General features: G+C 53.0%; 4 protein-coding genes across 4 annotated transcripts; 2 read left to right on the plus strand and 2 right to left on the minus strand.

The window, feature by feature from the left end:
• The first annotated feature begins 303 nt into the window (after positions 1–303).
• LOC128277542 (uncharacterized) lies at positions 304–5,977 on the plus strand. The gene is made up of 7 exons (XM_053016015.1): positions 304–606; positions 708–767; positions 2,667–3,313; positions 3,400–3,692; positions 3,812–4,038; positions 4,119–4,971; positions 5,045–5,977. Exons 1-7 carry the CDS (start codon positions 304–306, stop codon positions 5,608–5,610), a joined length of 2,949 nt encoding a protein of 982 aa, XP_052871975.1. The 3' UTR covers positions 5,611–5,977.
• A 53-nt stretch (positions 5,978–6,030) lies between these two features.
• Positions 6,031–6,631, minus strand: LOC128267939 (U3 small nucleolar ribonucleoprotein protein IMP3). Its single transcript, XM_053004903.1, has one exon. The coding sequence runs from the start codon at positions 6,574–6,576 to the stop codon at positions 6,031–6,033; it is 546 nt and encodes a 181-aa protein (XP_052860863.1). The 5' UTR covers positions 6,577–6,631.
• A 213-nt stretch (positions 6,632–6,844) lies between these two features.
• Positions 6,845–9,354, plus strand: LOC128267185 (alpha-amylase 4N-like). Its single transcript, XM_053003974.1, has 3 exons — positions 6,845–6,849; positions 7,085–8,485; positions 8,548–9,354. The coding sequence occupies exons 1-3, from the start codon at positions 6,845–6,847 to the stop codon at positions 9,278–9,280; spliced, it is 2,139 nt and encodes a 712-aa protein (XP_052859934.1). The 3' UTR covers positions 9,281–9,354.
• On the minus strand, positions 9,297–15,613 carry LOC128267187 (uncharacterized transmembrane protein DDB_G0289901). Its single transcript, XM_053003975.1, has 10 exons — positions 15,504–15,613; positions 15,293–15,433; positions 14,414–14,797; positions 13,212–14,339; positions 13,046–13,071; positions 11,697–11,885; positions 11,509–11,625; positions 11,389–11,448; positions 11,271–11,330; positions 9,297–11,206 (listed from the first exon to the last, which is right to left on the minus strand). The coding sequence occupies exons 1-10, from the start codon at positions 15,611–15,613 to the stop codon at positions 9,378–9,380; spliced, it is 4,044 nt and encodes a 1,347-aa protein (XP_052859935.1). The 3' UTR covers positions 9,297–9,377.

Genomic DNA, 15,613 nt, shown 5'->3' on the forward strand with positions numbered 1-15,613 from the left:
GTGTTTAAACGGTGACAAAGCTCGAGGACTTTCGATAGTGAATAAAAGTTGTTAGCTGAAAGTGTTGGTAGACCAGGTAAAGCGTTTTTTCCTCCGAGCAGCAATGGCGGTGCGGCCACCGGTCCTCCGCCGCCATGTTCGCTTGTATATTTTTTAATTGACTCTTTTCATCCCGGCCATTGGTCTCACACGTCAAAGTGTTTTTTTCCGTTTCAAATCTCCACATTGCACCTGTAAACCGCATTCGGGAAAACATTGAATCGCAAATTAAGATCGGATATCGGAAGTTGAACGGTAAACAAGATGGTTCTACCACGGGGCACCAGAGGTGGCTACCATTCGCGAGGAGCAAGTTCCCGGGGTGGCATACGCAGTTCGTACCACAGCGGCAGCTATCATGGTTCGAACCATAACAGCAACTATGACAACCGGAACGATTCCAGAAACAATCGCTACAGCGGTGGCGGTGGCGGCAGAGGAGGTAGCGGCGGTAGCGGAGGTGGGTACGACTCGCGAAACTCATCCCGTTACGATGGTGACTCGCGGTATTCGCGGCACGATAACCGAAACGACAGCTACAAGCGAACCAACACGTCCAAGTACGAGGTAAGAGGCAATGGGCGGATCCGGGCTAAGGTCACGGGGCTGTTTGACTGTCGTTCTCTTGTCCTTTTGTTGATTGATAATAACGATATTCTGCTTTGCAGGACAACCGCGACCGTCGTTCGCCGGACAGGAAGCGTCCTCGGAACGATCACACCTCACAGGTAATTGCTAGCCGAAAGCGCGATTTAAATTATCTATTCTTTAAGGTAATATCGACGCCCAGCCCGTGATAAAAGAGAGTTCCGATAATGTTACAGCGATCTCGTAAATTTCGGTACAGGTCATCATGAAAACATTGCTTACGTAACTTTGCACGATCAAGCCTCTTGAACTGATAGCAATACGATTTCCACTCCGAATTTCATTTATTGTTCCACTGAGTTTTACATGCATATTGATCAACTTTTTCTTTATTCCGTTCTCTACCTAAACGAACGATATCCGATACTTTCGCGAAGAAGAGATGGAAGGTGGCGCCACTTGTGATAATTTGAAAGAACAAACGGTAACAAAGTCGCACGACTTTCTTCCATTGCAAAACGAAACGGGTGAGCGCATGATCGCCTCCCCGATGCGGTCCGCACTTGCGGTTGCCGAGAGCGGAAGGATGGAAAAGAACATGTTACACACACTGCAAGGTAGCACGTGATACTGTTGTTCTTACTGTACTTACTGTGAGTTTTCCCTGGCGCAGCGGGCAACAAAAAAAAGCTCCCACAATGGAGCCGATTGACTGGACGGTTCTCTGGGGCCACAGCACAGAAAATGTCGTCAACTGCAGCGGGCCGAATTCTCGAGAGTACCTGCTGCTCCGAGAGGTTCGACAGAATCCTTAACACTTCCTTCTTATGTTTACCACCCTCCGGTTCGCACATTCACTCGTGTTCTGGTTCTCCGATCGTTAGCATGCGGAAACGGCACAAAATATGCCGGGCGAATGCCGAAGCGCGCCATCGCGCCACAAACAGAATCGAGTTATGTGTGGAGCGTTCGTCAGCGAAGAGAGAGAGAGAGAGAGAGACACAGTAGCGGACATTTGACATATTATTTTTCATTACAACCCAAGTCGCTTAAACCTTGGAAGCCGTGCCGATGCTTGTATCCCAAAATTGGGACCCAAAAGATCGAAGGATTAGCGAGTTCAACCGACTAAAAACCAAATACCGAACCCCCCAGCGACAGATAAGAGCACCGTCCGTCCGTGTGTGAATCGTAGATACGGCAGGCCAAAAGGGGCCACGGCACGATGTTGTTTGTGTTGCTTTGTTTTGTATTGTCGCCATGTGCGGAACACGGAATGCTGAAGGAGGAGGATCGTATTGGGAGAGGCGCAGGGCAACGATTGAGTAGCATTCGGCCAATTGTCCATCTTTTTGTGATATGAAAGTGATGTGCCCCCTGCGAACGGGGGAGTCGTTTCCATTCGGGAAGGCCATTTCCAGCGGGAGCGACGTGAGATCGGTGAAGGACATTGGGAAGCGGTGAAACAGTCGAAGGTGCGCGACGACGATCGAATGTTGTCGTCCGTTCGTCTACAACGAAGTCCGATAGCTGGGACGAGGAAGGAAAATCTGGTGCATGAAACAGGCCGGAAGAAAGGAGAGAGAGGAAACGCCGACAAAGAAGTGGACGAATGTGAATTGATGCGGAGATGATCCGGAGGAAAACTGCACCGATTTAAGCATTCTTTGTGCGATTGTTCCGTTCCAATGCCAATTGTAGCACCATACTTTTCGCCAAAGCATCCTATTTTCAACCTACCTGCGCTACAAATGGCGGCGGCAGCGTATAGTAAATGAAACACATACTTTTTTACATGTTTAAAGCAGCCCTAACAAAAAACGATATTCTAACGCGCATATCTCTTCAACCAATAACTGCAACGATCGATTATCGCGGAACCACAACGACGGCCCCACATCACCAACACACCAACACAATAATATGTCACCGTCCGTCTCGGGTGTTCCGCTGCTGTTCTGTCGCTCAATGCTTCTCTACCCTTGAACCAAAAAAACAAACGCATCATAATGCGGAATCGATCGGTGATGATCACACAGGGTGGAGGAAGTTCGCGGCGAGATTATGGCAGTGGCAGTTCCGGTGGGCGCGGTGGATCTTCGTCGAGCCGCTATCACGATTCCGGTTCGTCGTACGACAAGCGCGGAAGCTCCAACGACCATCACTCGACATCGTCGGGTGGTGGCGGCGGCGGCGTCGGCGGCAACGACACTGGCTCCAGTCGGAACAAGTTCGATCACCATCATCGCAGCAGCAGCAGCAACCGAAGCCACGGTGGAATGGGAGGCGATTCGGGTAGTTCTTACAGGTCACGGGACAACAACAACACGAGCAGCATGGGACCGCCCCGTTCGGTGATCATGCGCAGCAGCAGCAACAACGGCAGCCGGTCGATGATGCGCCCGCCGATGAGCGGCAGTCGGCCGCTCATTGGCGGCGGCGGATCGCTTAGCGGAATGCACCGACGCGGCACTACGATGCGCGGTCGAATCTCCAACTATCGGTCCGATGGGCGGCGCGGTATGCTCAATACGCGCATGTTACACCATCGGCGGCCAGATATGAGGCCGCCCCTTTCGCTCCACAATCGACGCTACCCGTCGATCCGGGGTCGTGGGGAGCTTCGCAGCCGTATCTCGAGCAGCGGCATTGGCACGAAGCGTCCAATGGACAATGTGTCCCGCAAGTAAGTCTGACACGCCAGTGGTGATGGCTCTCAAACCGACAAATTTAACGCCCTTTCTGTCACCACTGATCACGATCACTGTCAAGGACGCTTATCAAGAGGGCACTGCAGGCCGCCAAAGATCTCGATGACGATCGTCTGTCCGATAACGAGGATGACGACGACGTGGAAGACGAGGACGCTGTGGACGACGAGGAGGACGAGGACCTGGAGGATGAGCCAACTCCGAAGAAGCCGAAAAAGGCTTCGTTGCCGCGATCGATAAAGGAGGAGGAAGATAAATCGGACCAAACTAGACCGGATCATGATGACGATCTGCTGCCAGACGTGAAGAAAAAGGAAATCAAAAAAGAGGAAAAAGATGCCGATTCCTCGATAGGTAAAGACACAGGGATTCGGCGAAATGAAGAACCTTAGAAGGAAGAAGATGCGGTGCATGTTGACAAAGGATCTGCTCAACTCTTAGGCGCTCATATGTCGTATTCCTTTGCCCCTTAGGAACTGCGGCTGGCGATGAGGACGACTCCAAGAAGCAAGCTGTCGCAAAAGCGGTGGTCAAGAAAAAGATCTCGACCGGAAGTGAGAAATCTTCTGACGATCGCAAGTCCGTGGTGGACGATGATGGTGAAAAGCGGCCATCGACCAAGATCACCACAAAGTATCGATCGTCGTCCTTCATTAAGCTGACCTGCACTCACTGCAACATGAAGTGTGTAACGTTCAAGGTAACGATGTCGGAACGGTACCGGAATGTGTCATATGCGCGCCAAGCTAACAGTTGTAAATTCACGGTTCCTTGTTTTAGGAGTATCAAGCTCATCTCTACGGACGGCAGCACAAGCTGAAAATGCGTCAGCTTTCACAAAAGTGTCGAGAGCGGCTTCTGGAAATGCGTGCCGCCCAGCGCAACGCGCAAAAGGACGTGGACGAGAAGTCGGAAGACGGTGCGGACGGAGAGGACGGCAAATCGCAGCGGGCCGCATTCTGTATGCTGTGCCGCTTGAACTACCGCCAGCCACGGGCCACCCATCAGCAGTCCGAAGGGCACAAGGAAATGAAAAAGTTTCTGATGCCGTACTGTAGCGTGTGCAAGATCGGATTCAAGAGCCCGATGGCGTACGAAATGCACCGTGCCTCGCTCGACCACCTCAAGATAAAGGCTCGCGTCGAGCGGTACGCTTCGACGACGAAGGACGATTCCGGTGACGAAACGCCGCTCGACTTGGGTGAGCTGGTCGATCTGGAGAATCTGACCACGGTGGACGAGGTGGGTAAGGTGGACGAACTGTGTGACGCCGGAACAAAGGACGACGGCTCGGGCTCGGCGAGCAAGAAACACAGGCGTGACATCGATACACTGCTCGGTACGGATGAGGAAGACGACGACGAGGACGACGAGGACGACGATGATGAGCTGCAGATGATCATCGGCGAAGAGCACGTCAAAAAGGTGGAAGTGCAATACTGCGAACTGTGCAACATCTATCTCCCGCGTCGTATCGAAAGCCAGGACAAAGCGCTGCGCGATCACTGCAAGAAGCGATCGCATCTGAAGCTCTACATTCGCTTCCGGAACGACAAAAAGCTCCGGGAGCAAGCGGAACGTATCCACAAGAAGAAACTGAAGGGCGATAAGGAAGCGGCCAGCGCCAAAAAAGGTATGATGCAGCATTCCTGAGTGTTATTGATTCCTTGATCGACACAAACTCCATTTCTATTCCGTTTCCATAGATGACGAGAAAAAGAGTACCGATGTGAACTCGGACAGCGCGAAGGCAACAACATCCTCCGCCGGTACCGTTGCTAGTGCGGCCACGGAAAAGAAGCCCGTTGTCACAGAAACAACGGCCAAGGACACTTCAACGGCGTCGGGGGGTAGTGCGGCCAACACCACCGTATCTCACAGCTCGTCGAATGTCACCTTGGCCGAAGTCAAGAACGCGGACGTAAAGGCGTCCACTAGCGAAACGGCTGGGTTGGTCAACGTCGAGTCCGGTCTCTTGCCAGAAGATGCAAATGACGACCAGCTGTGGCAAGTGGACGACGAGCTGGGCGATTTACTGCGCGGCGTGAATGAGGTCGACGAAGAGGATGACGAGAAGGAGGCAATGCTTGACCGGTACGATAAGTTCCGACACACCGAAAAGAACGGTCTCGAGAAGGACGATGACGGAAACGCAGCGGACAGCAAGACGGGCGTTAAAAGTGCGGCGAGTGCCACAAACGGAGCAGCAGTCGGTGGTGGTGATGCAGCGAACGGCGATCCCATCAAGGAGTCGATTAAGGTTGAGGTTTAGATTTGACCGGCATTGGCATGGGCCAGCAGCAGCAGTTTGGTCATGCGTCGTATGTGTATCACTAAAACATAGCTCTAGCGTATTCAGAATGTAGGTGAACTCCGAAAAACCCAACTTAATTGCACACAATTCCTGTCAGACCATTTATCGTTTTACATCACCGACCACATACAGCTTGGGAGGAAACTGACCGTCGGTTTACACCGGAGTTCTCCGAGTGACACAGTTTTAGGCGTACAACGAGCGTATTTCGGAATTATTTCCAACGCAACCTTGCGTTGATTTGGTTTGTCTGAGTCTAACCAAGCGTAGAAAATAGAAACAAGTTCAGCATAATAACCCAACTAATTTTACGTAATAACTACGATAAGAATACCCAATAAAAGTTCAAAACTTAGCGTGCAGTTAGTTTGGTCTTTATTACAATTCGAAATCATCTCGCAGATCGTTGTACTCCAGCAAATGTTTCCGGATGGCGGATCCGTCGACCCACGTCACGAAATCCTCCAACGTGCGCGAGACCAGGAAGGCTGGGTCCTTGACAACTTCCACCCCAACCCGCACATGCCCATGTTCCACCATTTGGGTGGCGTGGTTCAAGTTTTCGGACATTTTGTTTCGCACCAGCACCAGCGGAAGTCGTCGGCGGCAGAACGAAGACGCACTGATGTTGTTCGCGTGTTCCAGGTCCCACTTTGTCGGTATCACGCCTATCACGTACAGCTTCTCCAGCAGCAGAGCGCTCATCTCCGTCCGGAACGGGTGCTTCGGGTCGATGTCCGCTATTTTGCGAGCCAGCTCCCGGATCTGGCGTGCCAGATGATTGTACGCCGTGTAATCGCTCCGCTTCTGCAGGTTGTACTTGCGCATCACTTTGCCCTCGTGCAGACTGTTCGTTTCCTTCCAGTTGAAGAAGTCCACCTTTTTCAGCAGCTTTTGCTCGTGAAATTTAAGTTTTCGCACCATTTCGGGGCAATTTTTGCGCCTCCGGTAACCAAACAATCTTTTGTTTTGATCCTGAACACGATGCCGACGTTTTGACAGTTCGTCAGCTTCGCAGCAAACCCTTCGATGCCCAGCGGCTGGGTTGACGTCTAAGCTACGCGCGCTGAAATCCTAACCCTGCGACGAAACCCTGCGTCGTTCGAAAGTCTAATTAGGACGGTGAAAATGGTGTCGGAAACTCCAGAAAAATCCGGTCATGAAACGGTTTCCAATTGCACTTCGAACAACAATGTTGTACGCGCGAAAGAAATGCAAATGGCAAAAGTTCGTCTCATTCGAACGCCCAATAACGGAAAGCAATATTTTGCATTTTTAAACAGCAAACTGTGTACATATCGCAAGTAATTTTAGATTCACACGTAACGAATGCTATATAAAACGCCCCCTCATCGTTGCGGCCAAGAGGCTGTGCTCATTTAACCATGGCGACGTTCTGTTGGGGGCTTTTCTTTCTCTTGACTACTTTCAGCAACGCGGTCATATCAGACGCCCTGCAGCTGGGGCCATTTACGCTTCCTTCGCTCGGAAACGCTGGTGCATTTGGATTCGCAAACGGCCTGCTGAATGCATCGGTTGACCCTTTATCGAGAAGAGCGTCCTTCGGAGTTCAGGCACCTCAGGCCAGTCCATCGTTAACCAATCCTTTCGCCGCCTTGGCAGATCGATTCCGGAACAGCGCATCAAACTTGCTCCAAGGGCTTACTCCCGGTTCCGATGCATTCGGAACGGGCGAGGCAGGGCCAGTTTTATCGGCTGCACCCGCGTTACCGGCGATTCCACAGCTAGCCTTTTTGTCTCCGATACCACTGCTGCAGCAACTCGAGAGACTTGGCGCGGTAAATGGCTCCCTTTCGGCACTAGACGGCGGGTCCCAGCTGACCCCAGTGGCCAATCTTCAAAATACCGCCAACTCGTTACGAAAACTCGCTTCCAGTGGATACAGTCGACTTACCAACCTGGTTCCTGGCATGCACAGCGGAATCGAACAGTTCGCGCAGACCATTCAGACTGTCGCTAGTCCTCAATTGTGGCGTAATCTTTCCTCCAACCGAGCCGAGCGACTCTCGCAGGGACTAAACACTCTGGCCAGCGGGCTGGCGGATGTGCTGGTCAATTTACCCAACATCACCGACGTGCCCGCAGCGGCCAATTCTAGTGATCGCAAAAATCCTCACTTCTATCCCGGGCACAACGTGATCGTGCATCTGTTCGAATGGAAGTTCGAGGACATTGCACTGGAATGCGAGACAGTGCTGGGCCCGGCCGGATTCGGTGGTGTGCAGGTGTCGCCCGTTAGCGAGGCAATCCGGGCGCCGAATCGTCCCTGGTGGGAACGGTATCAACCCATCTCCTACGAAATACGCTCTCGTTCAGGCGATGAACGCCAGTTTGCAGAAATGGTACATCGCTGTCAGCGGGCTCAAGTAAGAATCTACGTGGACATTATCGCTAATCACATGGCCGCCAATGGAACGAGTGTACCGTTCTACGGTACGGGCGGATCGCCAAGCGACCCTTCTAGGCGCCTTTACCCGGGCGTACCCTTCAATCGGACACATTTCCATCCGGATTGTCTGATCGCTAGTTACCAAAATGCTTCCGAGGTACGCAACTGCCAACTCGGCGGACTGCCGGACCTAAACCAAACGGAACCGTACGTGCAGCAGCAGTTCGCCGACCTGATGAATCGACTCATCGACCTGGGAGTGGCCGGCTTTCGAATGGATGCTAGCAAGCACATGTGGCCGGGCGACTTGGCCAGCATCTACCAAAAGCTGAAGCCGCTAAACATCATGTTCGACTATCCCCCGTTTGCGACCCCATTCATTTACCAGGAAGTTTTTGACCTCGGCGGCGAATCTGTTACAGCGTAAGTTGTACTAAACGAGTTTGTCAAATAGACTTAAAACTAGCATTCCTCTCGACTTGCAGCGCCCAGTATACCGATCTTGGGACGGTAACGGAATTCAAGTATTCGCTGTACGTCGGAAGCATCTTCCACAGTGCGCTTCCTGCAAGCAATTTACAGGCGTTGGCCGCAGCTAACGCCACGAAGTTCGGCTTGCTAGCTTCCGAATCGGCATTGGTGTTTGTCGATAATCACAGCAATCAGCGCAGTCACGGTGTCGCCAGCGAGCTGATCCTCACACACAAGGATCTGCCCCAGTATGTGCAAGCTGTAGCCTTCACGTTGGCCAATGATTACGGAACCGTACGGTTGATGAGCTCCTACGCATTCGAAGCAAACGATCAGGGACCACCGGCCGATGCGCTCGAGCAGATTCTTCCGCCAGGGTTCGCTGAAAACGGATCATGTCTGAATGGGTGGGTATGTGAGCACCGTTGGCCGGTGTTCCGTCGATTGGTGGCCCATAGAAATTTCGTCCTGCCAGCCGGCCTAACGGATATTCAGGCTACGAACGAAACGTTTGCCTTCTGCCGAGGAAACATCGGATTCGCAGTGTTCAATGCGGGGACGGTGACACGAGACCTCGTCGTGAGGACATGCCTGCCGGCCGGTGAGTATTGTGACCTGATCACGGGCGAAAAACAGGACACACACTGTACCGGCACGCGGGTTCTCGTCAACCAAGACACAACGGTTAGTTTGACCCTTCCGGCCGGGTCCAGTCTTGTGTTGGATCTTCGGAATCGAGTGTTGTAACAAACAGGCCAATCGCTTCCGACACCTCGCGTTACACGCGATACAATAAAAAGAACGACATTTATTCTTATTTGTACGCTCTCAAAAAGGGATTTCTTTAAAAGTATCGCTCCCCGGTGCGGCTTCCACTTGCTTCGGCCGGGAAAGTCCTTCCCGTTGATTGGCCCCCATAGTCACCGGAACCGACGGTGGTATCCAGTCCACTTCCTTCGATTGATTGGCCGTCACCGGAACCATTGAAGGAGTAGTCATCGGAATTGGCAGCCACGCGTTGGCCACTTCCTGGCTGCGGATAAACACTAGATGGAACCGTTTGCGGGCTTCTGGTCACAGTTTGATGAGTTGCTCTAAAGTTTCCCGCTTGACCACCAGCTTGCCCTGCGTAAGCTGACGGCTGACGATTTGCGGTGAATCCACCCTGACCGTTGAACCCAAACTGTCGTCCATCGCCCCCACCAAACTGCTGGCCGCCACCGGTGCCCGACAGTCCGTTTGGTACCGAGAGACTTCCACCGGTTGCACGAAATCCGGTTCCACTTCCAGCGACATACTGCAGATCGTGACGTCCGGCGGCGTTATTGTACGCAAACGAACCCCGCACGTTGCCCCCGGCGTCGGCAGACTCTTCGCGGACCGAGTCCGGTGTACGGTAGCCAAACTGGTACGCCCTGTCATTTCCCGCCGGTCCCAGATTATTCGCCCCGAAAGAACCACCTGCGGGATTCAGTGTACTACCACCGGCCGGCCGGAAATTACCTGCTCCGAAGGGAGCCACTCCCGGTTGCTGGAAGTACGTATTGTCCCCTACGTTGCGCTGAGTGTTTCCTTCGCTGTTACGATCTTGGAGACCGTCGACACCGTTTACAGCTCCTTGTTGAAGCCCCCCAGCTCCACCTCCAGATTGAACTCCACCCCAACCAGCTCCGTCGTTGAGGGAACTCGGTCCACGTGGATCCTGAGGACCGAAATTGTACGAAGGCTCACTCACCGGTCGTGTGACCACGGGATCTACCGAGGCCTCGGAGCTCCGAGGGGTTGTGAAAGACGGCGCACTCGCTTGATTGGCAGGAAGGCCGCTGTTTGCACCAAAGGCACCATCACCACCGGCCACATTATTGTACGAATCCCAGCCGGGACGGTTCAAAGAATTCACTGCGGTGCGATCGTTGACCCTGTTCACTGGTTGGTTTACATCGTTGAGGGTACTTGGCTCGGTGGATCTGCTCACTATCTGATCCCGAGAGCCTTCCAAGGGATCCGTGGTATCCGTGGGAAGTGTTGTCGGAAGACCCACAACCGAAAGTGTGCTTTGATCGGAATCGCCCTCGCTCGACATGGAAGCAACATCTGCGCCGTTTCTGTTGGCCCAACTTAAGCCGCGATCGGGCGAACCGGACGCAGTGCCTGCGCCGCCACCGGGGCCTTGTGATTCACCTGAGCCAAAACTGGTGTTCGGAACGAACGGAAGTCTCCCGCGAGAGTATATCGACTGGGGGCCATAATCTGCCGGATCAAGGTTCCCAGCCACACCGCTTCCCTCACTTTGGCCAGTGTTGGTCCGCAAATCCACGTCCGGTCCGTTTAGTTTTGCTTCTCCACTTGGCAGGCTGTGCGTTCCGGCCACGGCTCCACTGTTGCCGCCAGTCTCCTCTCGGGATGCGTGCGGTGTGTTGTACGCAAAAGTGTAGCTGCCATCCGGATTAAGGTGCGCCACCGGGACTCGATAAACGTATCCCGGACCTGACCAAGGGTAGCCGTGTCCGCCGTAACCGCCCAGGCCCGACGTGTGGCCGTATTTCCAGTGATGCGGAGCCGCGCCGAAAGGACTTCCGAAGTAGCCAGGACGAACCGCGCCGCCGTAGGCTCCCCAAGCACCGTTGTGGTATCCATGGCCTGCGGTAGATGGTCCGCCTCTTGACAGCTCTCCTTAAAATTAAGCAAGATCCACTTAAGCACCAATAGGTGAGCCTCGGGCAGTGTAGTACTTTACCGTTCCCGTGCTGCGAATTTGATTGAACGTTTCCAGCACCGAACCCTGTGGCCGAGAAACCTGTTTTAGAATACATTATCGGCATTATCCGTCGACAAACCTTGTGATGCGTACTGACCTTGACTATTTGTTCCCTGATTCACGCCACCGCCATCGTAAGCATGATTTAGACCTGATCCTGTAAAAAACGCAGTTAATGATCGATCGATCGAGATTTCTTTGAATTTTTCTCCAATACCTGCGCCACCATTGAAGCCAGACTGATGTTGAAAACCATTGTGACTCGGTGCAAACGATCCGACGCCTCCCGGTCCTACGGTTCTTCCCTCCACAAAGCCCAAACTGCCCGCCACTCCTGTAGTCCGGCAAAAATCGAACAGAACTTTGACAATCCCTGCTATAAACACGTCTCGTTTCAATTACTACCTCCAGCTGATTGGCTGCCGCCGTGCAACGCATTTGGACCATTCGGATGTGTTAGAACCTGCCGCTGCTGCTCGTCACCGCGAAATCCGCTCGAGCCACTATCGAATCCTCCAGCTGCACTCTGCTGAAAGTTGGTGTTGGGAAGATTCCAACCATCGGCCAAATGGTCAGCGCTTATCACAAACGCGACTAACAACGAAATCCGCGAAACGAACGCCATCTTACACGCAGCTCGCATCGAGCCAGTACCGCACAAACTATGTGCCAGCGCTTTGTCCGGCTGATGTTTTTATAACCTGTACCTAAACCCGATCGATGCATACATTTGAAACTCCGTACTACGGAACGCGACATCACACAAACGCCTCGAATGCAACAGGTACTCCAGATGATTCACGGCACCGGGTGCGAGAACGGGTCGGTCGCAAACCCCTTCCAGAACCCCTACCAACAGTGGAACGATGTAGTCATAACGCCCTTGCCGCGGATGGGCCGGATCATTCGTCCTCCCCCGATCGAAGCATTTCCTCGAGGGCAAAACTCCAGTAATTAGCGATTTGTTGCATTCTCTAAAGCCGGTTCCGTTCCGCGGTACACAGATACACACACCCTTAGTAGTAACTCGCAGTAGCTCGAGGGCAGAGCCTGTGATTCTTCGCATTCGCGACATCATCATCGTGCGCCATTAGACCGGGATAATTGGTCCGCACGCGAGTTCCGTCTTGCGGGAAAGTTTAGCGATTAATCTTTGTGGATCATCTGCTCGAGGGTCCTTCACGGGGGCCGTCCAGAACGTATGTTTAGGTCTAATAAAATGTAATCACTTCAGCAAAGGAAACCATATGCGGCCACAGGCGCATCTGGTAGCCATATAATCACGCAATACTCCCGCAGGCAACGTTTGATGGATTGCATTCGGATTTTGTAGTGAAGTCTTCTTCTAATCGGAATCAGCTACTAATCGATATTGATCACTCCCTGATCGGTAGTGATGAAAGGGTAGACAGGGCTGCGCATGTTTGTATCACAAAATAAAACAAAATAATAATAGACAGAACTGTAGAGCCGGAGCTAACAATTTTGTAATTAATTATAAACACATTCATCAACATTAAGCCATTAAGTTTATTGATTTTACTTCCTCTATTCATCTTCATCTTCAAGGTTCCGCCAGGCTCCGTCCGGGAGCAAGTAGAGTCCGGTTAGTAAGTGGATAAAACTGAAGTTCGGCTGACGATTCGGTTTCCGTTTACCGAGGACTCTTCGAAACGGTTATACGACACGTCTAACAAGTGATAATAGGATTCTTTCGAAATGCTACTTTCTGAAAGAAAACCTGAACGACTTACCATGATTTTCAAGCGGTTTGAGTACCCTGTTATTTCAAAGGTCAAGCAACGACCAATTGAAATCTCCAGCGATTGGCGGCTGCTTCACATTTGCAATAATTTATTTACAAATCTAAGACTAACCTAACACATCTCGTTAAAAAAACGCGAATCCTTGGCTCCCTACCGTCGTTCGTACGTCTTTCGGGTGGTCGGACCGTCCGAAGACGGTCTGGATTTGGCCTGCGCCTGCGTATCTCGCCGTAGGGCGTCGCCGGGCGAAGGCGCCCGACCGCCGTACGGCAACAAATCTATGTTTTGAATATGGGCCCTCACCGACGCCCCAGGAGCCAAACCCACGTACCAATCGCCCACGTTCTTGATGATGGTCGAGTCCTTGGCGAAGTCGCGCCAATCCTTCTTGCGGTCGTCCTGCAGCTTCTTCTGGTCGTACGATACCTCGGGGAAGCTGGCGAAATCGTTGGAGTTGTATGCGTTCGTGTCCGGCGCTGACTCTCCAAAGCTCGGGTAGGGAGCCGGTCCGGAAGGGCCACTCGAGATGGCCACATCAAACGGACCCGAAAGCAGTGGCTGATCGTCGCTCGATGAAACGGGACCAGTCGGCGCGCTTTCGAAGTCATACTTCGGTGGCACCAGTCCGATTATGCTGTCATCACCGTATCCTCCGAGTTCGTGGTCCGAATCGTCCCCTGGTCCGCCCGGTGGGTATTTTTCGCGTGAACTTTCAACGGCATCGGGTCGATCGGTGGTCACAGGTCGCACACTCGCCGGAGTCGTTGGTCGTTTGCTGTCAAAGTTCTCCTCATCATACCCCAGCCCCGTTCCTGGACGACCTGTGTCCGGGTAACCGGAACCACTCGGGCCCGTGCCTGAAATTCCCGGTCCCGAAGCTGGCCCAGAGGGGCCAGTGGGAGGATCGTAGCCATCGGGAGCCGTCGGTCGACCGGGACCATCGTATCCGGAGCTCGACGGCCGGGCCACGTGATCGTAGCCACCTCCCGTTCCCGGCCGTTCGCTCGTAGGACCAGAAGACGCTCCCTGATACGCCGGATTGTTGTTATCGGCGATGTCACTCTGCTGCTCGACGTGCGCGATGCCAAAAGCGGGTTGCGGCAACCGATGCGTTCCGGCGCCCGTGGTGCTCTGAACCACCTTGTAACCGATGCCGGCCCCGGCAATGTACTGCACCGTTCGCTGGACACCCTTGTCGTCCAGGTAGGAGTACGAACCACGAGTCACTCCATCCGGGCCAGTCGTTTCCGCACGCCGCTGATCCGGTCCCACCGAAAGCAGCCTGCAAGGCGAGTGAATGAGACGAGTGTTTGTCGAAAGTGATCGAGAGGGAGAGCGTCACCAACGTCCACTTACTTGTACTGACCGGAGCCACTGGGGCCACTCTCGAACGCAACCTTACCACGCACCTGTTTATGCGTCTTGTACAGTGGGCTTTCGTAGGCAATCGTGTTCGGAGCATCCGGTACGGGGTTTGCCACCTCGTATCCGGTTCCACTACCGGCCGAGTACCGCACCGAGTGCTTCTCCCCGACGTCATCGATATAGGAGTACAGCCCGTTGACACGCCCGTTGCTGTCGGAACCTTCGCGGCGCTGGTAGTTGCGAGTTTTGAACTGAAAGTCGTAGCTCGGGTCATCATACGGATCGGCCTGCGGGTCATCCGGTGTTCCGATCGGTCCCCGTGGAACCTGCGACAGGCTCTGCTTCCGATGGATCTTGGGTCCCCGAGCACGGAACCTGCAAACAGAAACACTTGGTCACTTCTTCATCGGGTTCCTCGCTTATCCGCTATTCAAGTCTTTTGATTTTGACCGCGAAACTAGACAACGGCACAGAATGCCGTCCAGATTTGTGACTCTCATTCAGACGATTAAAAAGAGCATTAAATTTGGATTGTATCCGTCATAACATAGCCTCGGTTTCACAACGACTCATTCGGTAGGCCCAAAGAACCCAAACTGACACCGAAGACAATACAAATTCATTTAAAAACTCATCTTGACCCGCAAGGCCAAGTACACGGCGATCGTGATCCAACGGGTAGTGGCTGCGGTAAACTATCGCTCTCACGCTCAGCCTGTCACATGACCCCGAAATAATTACACTGCCGTAATGGTGTGATAAATGCTAAAATTAGTGTCTCACTTTTCCAAAGTGGCGCTACATTAAATTCAAGTTCAGCATGGGGAAACCTTTCACTTGGGCGACAGGAGGTCTCGATCCTATGCTTACCCACGGGGACCGGCAGTGTAGATCGTTTCCTCGACCCGTCCCGTATCCGGCTGGCGGCTTCCGTAGCGTCCGCGGACGACCGTCTTCGGGTTACCACTGGCCGTATGGTAGTGTCCTCCGGGAGTGTCTGAATTTTTCAGGCTGCGTAATCAAAATAAAAATCACTGGCATTAAGATTTCGCCCCATTTCTTGGCAGTTCACTGGCACTACCCGAAAGCAAAGGATCCATCCGAGTTGATGTGATTGAAATCGGTCTGGTCGGAACGCACTAGCAGAAGATGGGTCAGCCCAACGGTCACGATCACCCACGGCACTTGCAT

The sequence above is a fragment of the Anopheles cruzii genome, chromosome 2 (genome assembly GCF_943734635.1).
Source record: "Anopheles cruzii chromosome 2, idAnoCruzAS_RS32_06, whole genome shotgun sequence".
Lineage (NCBI taxonomy): Eukaryota > Metazoa > Arthropoda > Insecta > Diptera > Culicidae > Anopheles > Anopheles cruzii.

Coding starts and splice junctions, on each gene's coding strand:
- LOC128277542 (XM_053016015.1), top strand. CDS start 304: ATGGTTCTACCACGGGGCACCAGAGGTGGCTACCATTCGCGAGGAGCA. Junction 3,314..3,399: donor ATGGACAATGTGTCCCGCAA/GTAAGTCTGACA, acceptor ATCACTGTCAAG/GACGCTTATCAAGAGGGCAC. Junction 3,693..3,811: donor AGATGCCGATTCCTCGATAG/GTAAAGACACAG, acceptor TTTGCCCCTTAG/GAACTGCGGCTGGCGATGAG.
- LOC128267939 (XM_053004903.1), bottom strand. CDS start 6,576: ATGGTGCGAAAACTTAAATTTCACGAGCAAAAGCTGCTGAAAAAGGTG.
- LOC128267185 (XM_053003974.1), top strand. Junction 8,486..8,547: donor GGCGGCGAATCTGTTACAGC/GTAAGTTGTACT, acceptor CTCGACTTGCAG/CGCCCAGTATACCGATCTTG.
- LOC128267187 (XM_053003975.1), bottom strand. CDS start 15,613: ATGCAAGTGCCGTGGGTGATCGTGACCGTTGGGCTGACCCATCTTCTG. Junction 14,798..15,292: donor TACACTGCCGGTCCCCGTGG/GTAAGCATAGGA, acceptor TTCTGTTTGCAG/GTTCCGTGCTCGGGGACCCA. Junction 11,886..13,045: donor CAAACCGCTTGAAAATCATG/GTAAGTCGTTCA, acceptor TTTCGTTGTTAG/TCGCGTTTGTGATAAGCGCT.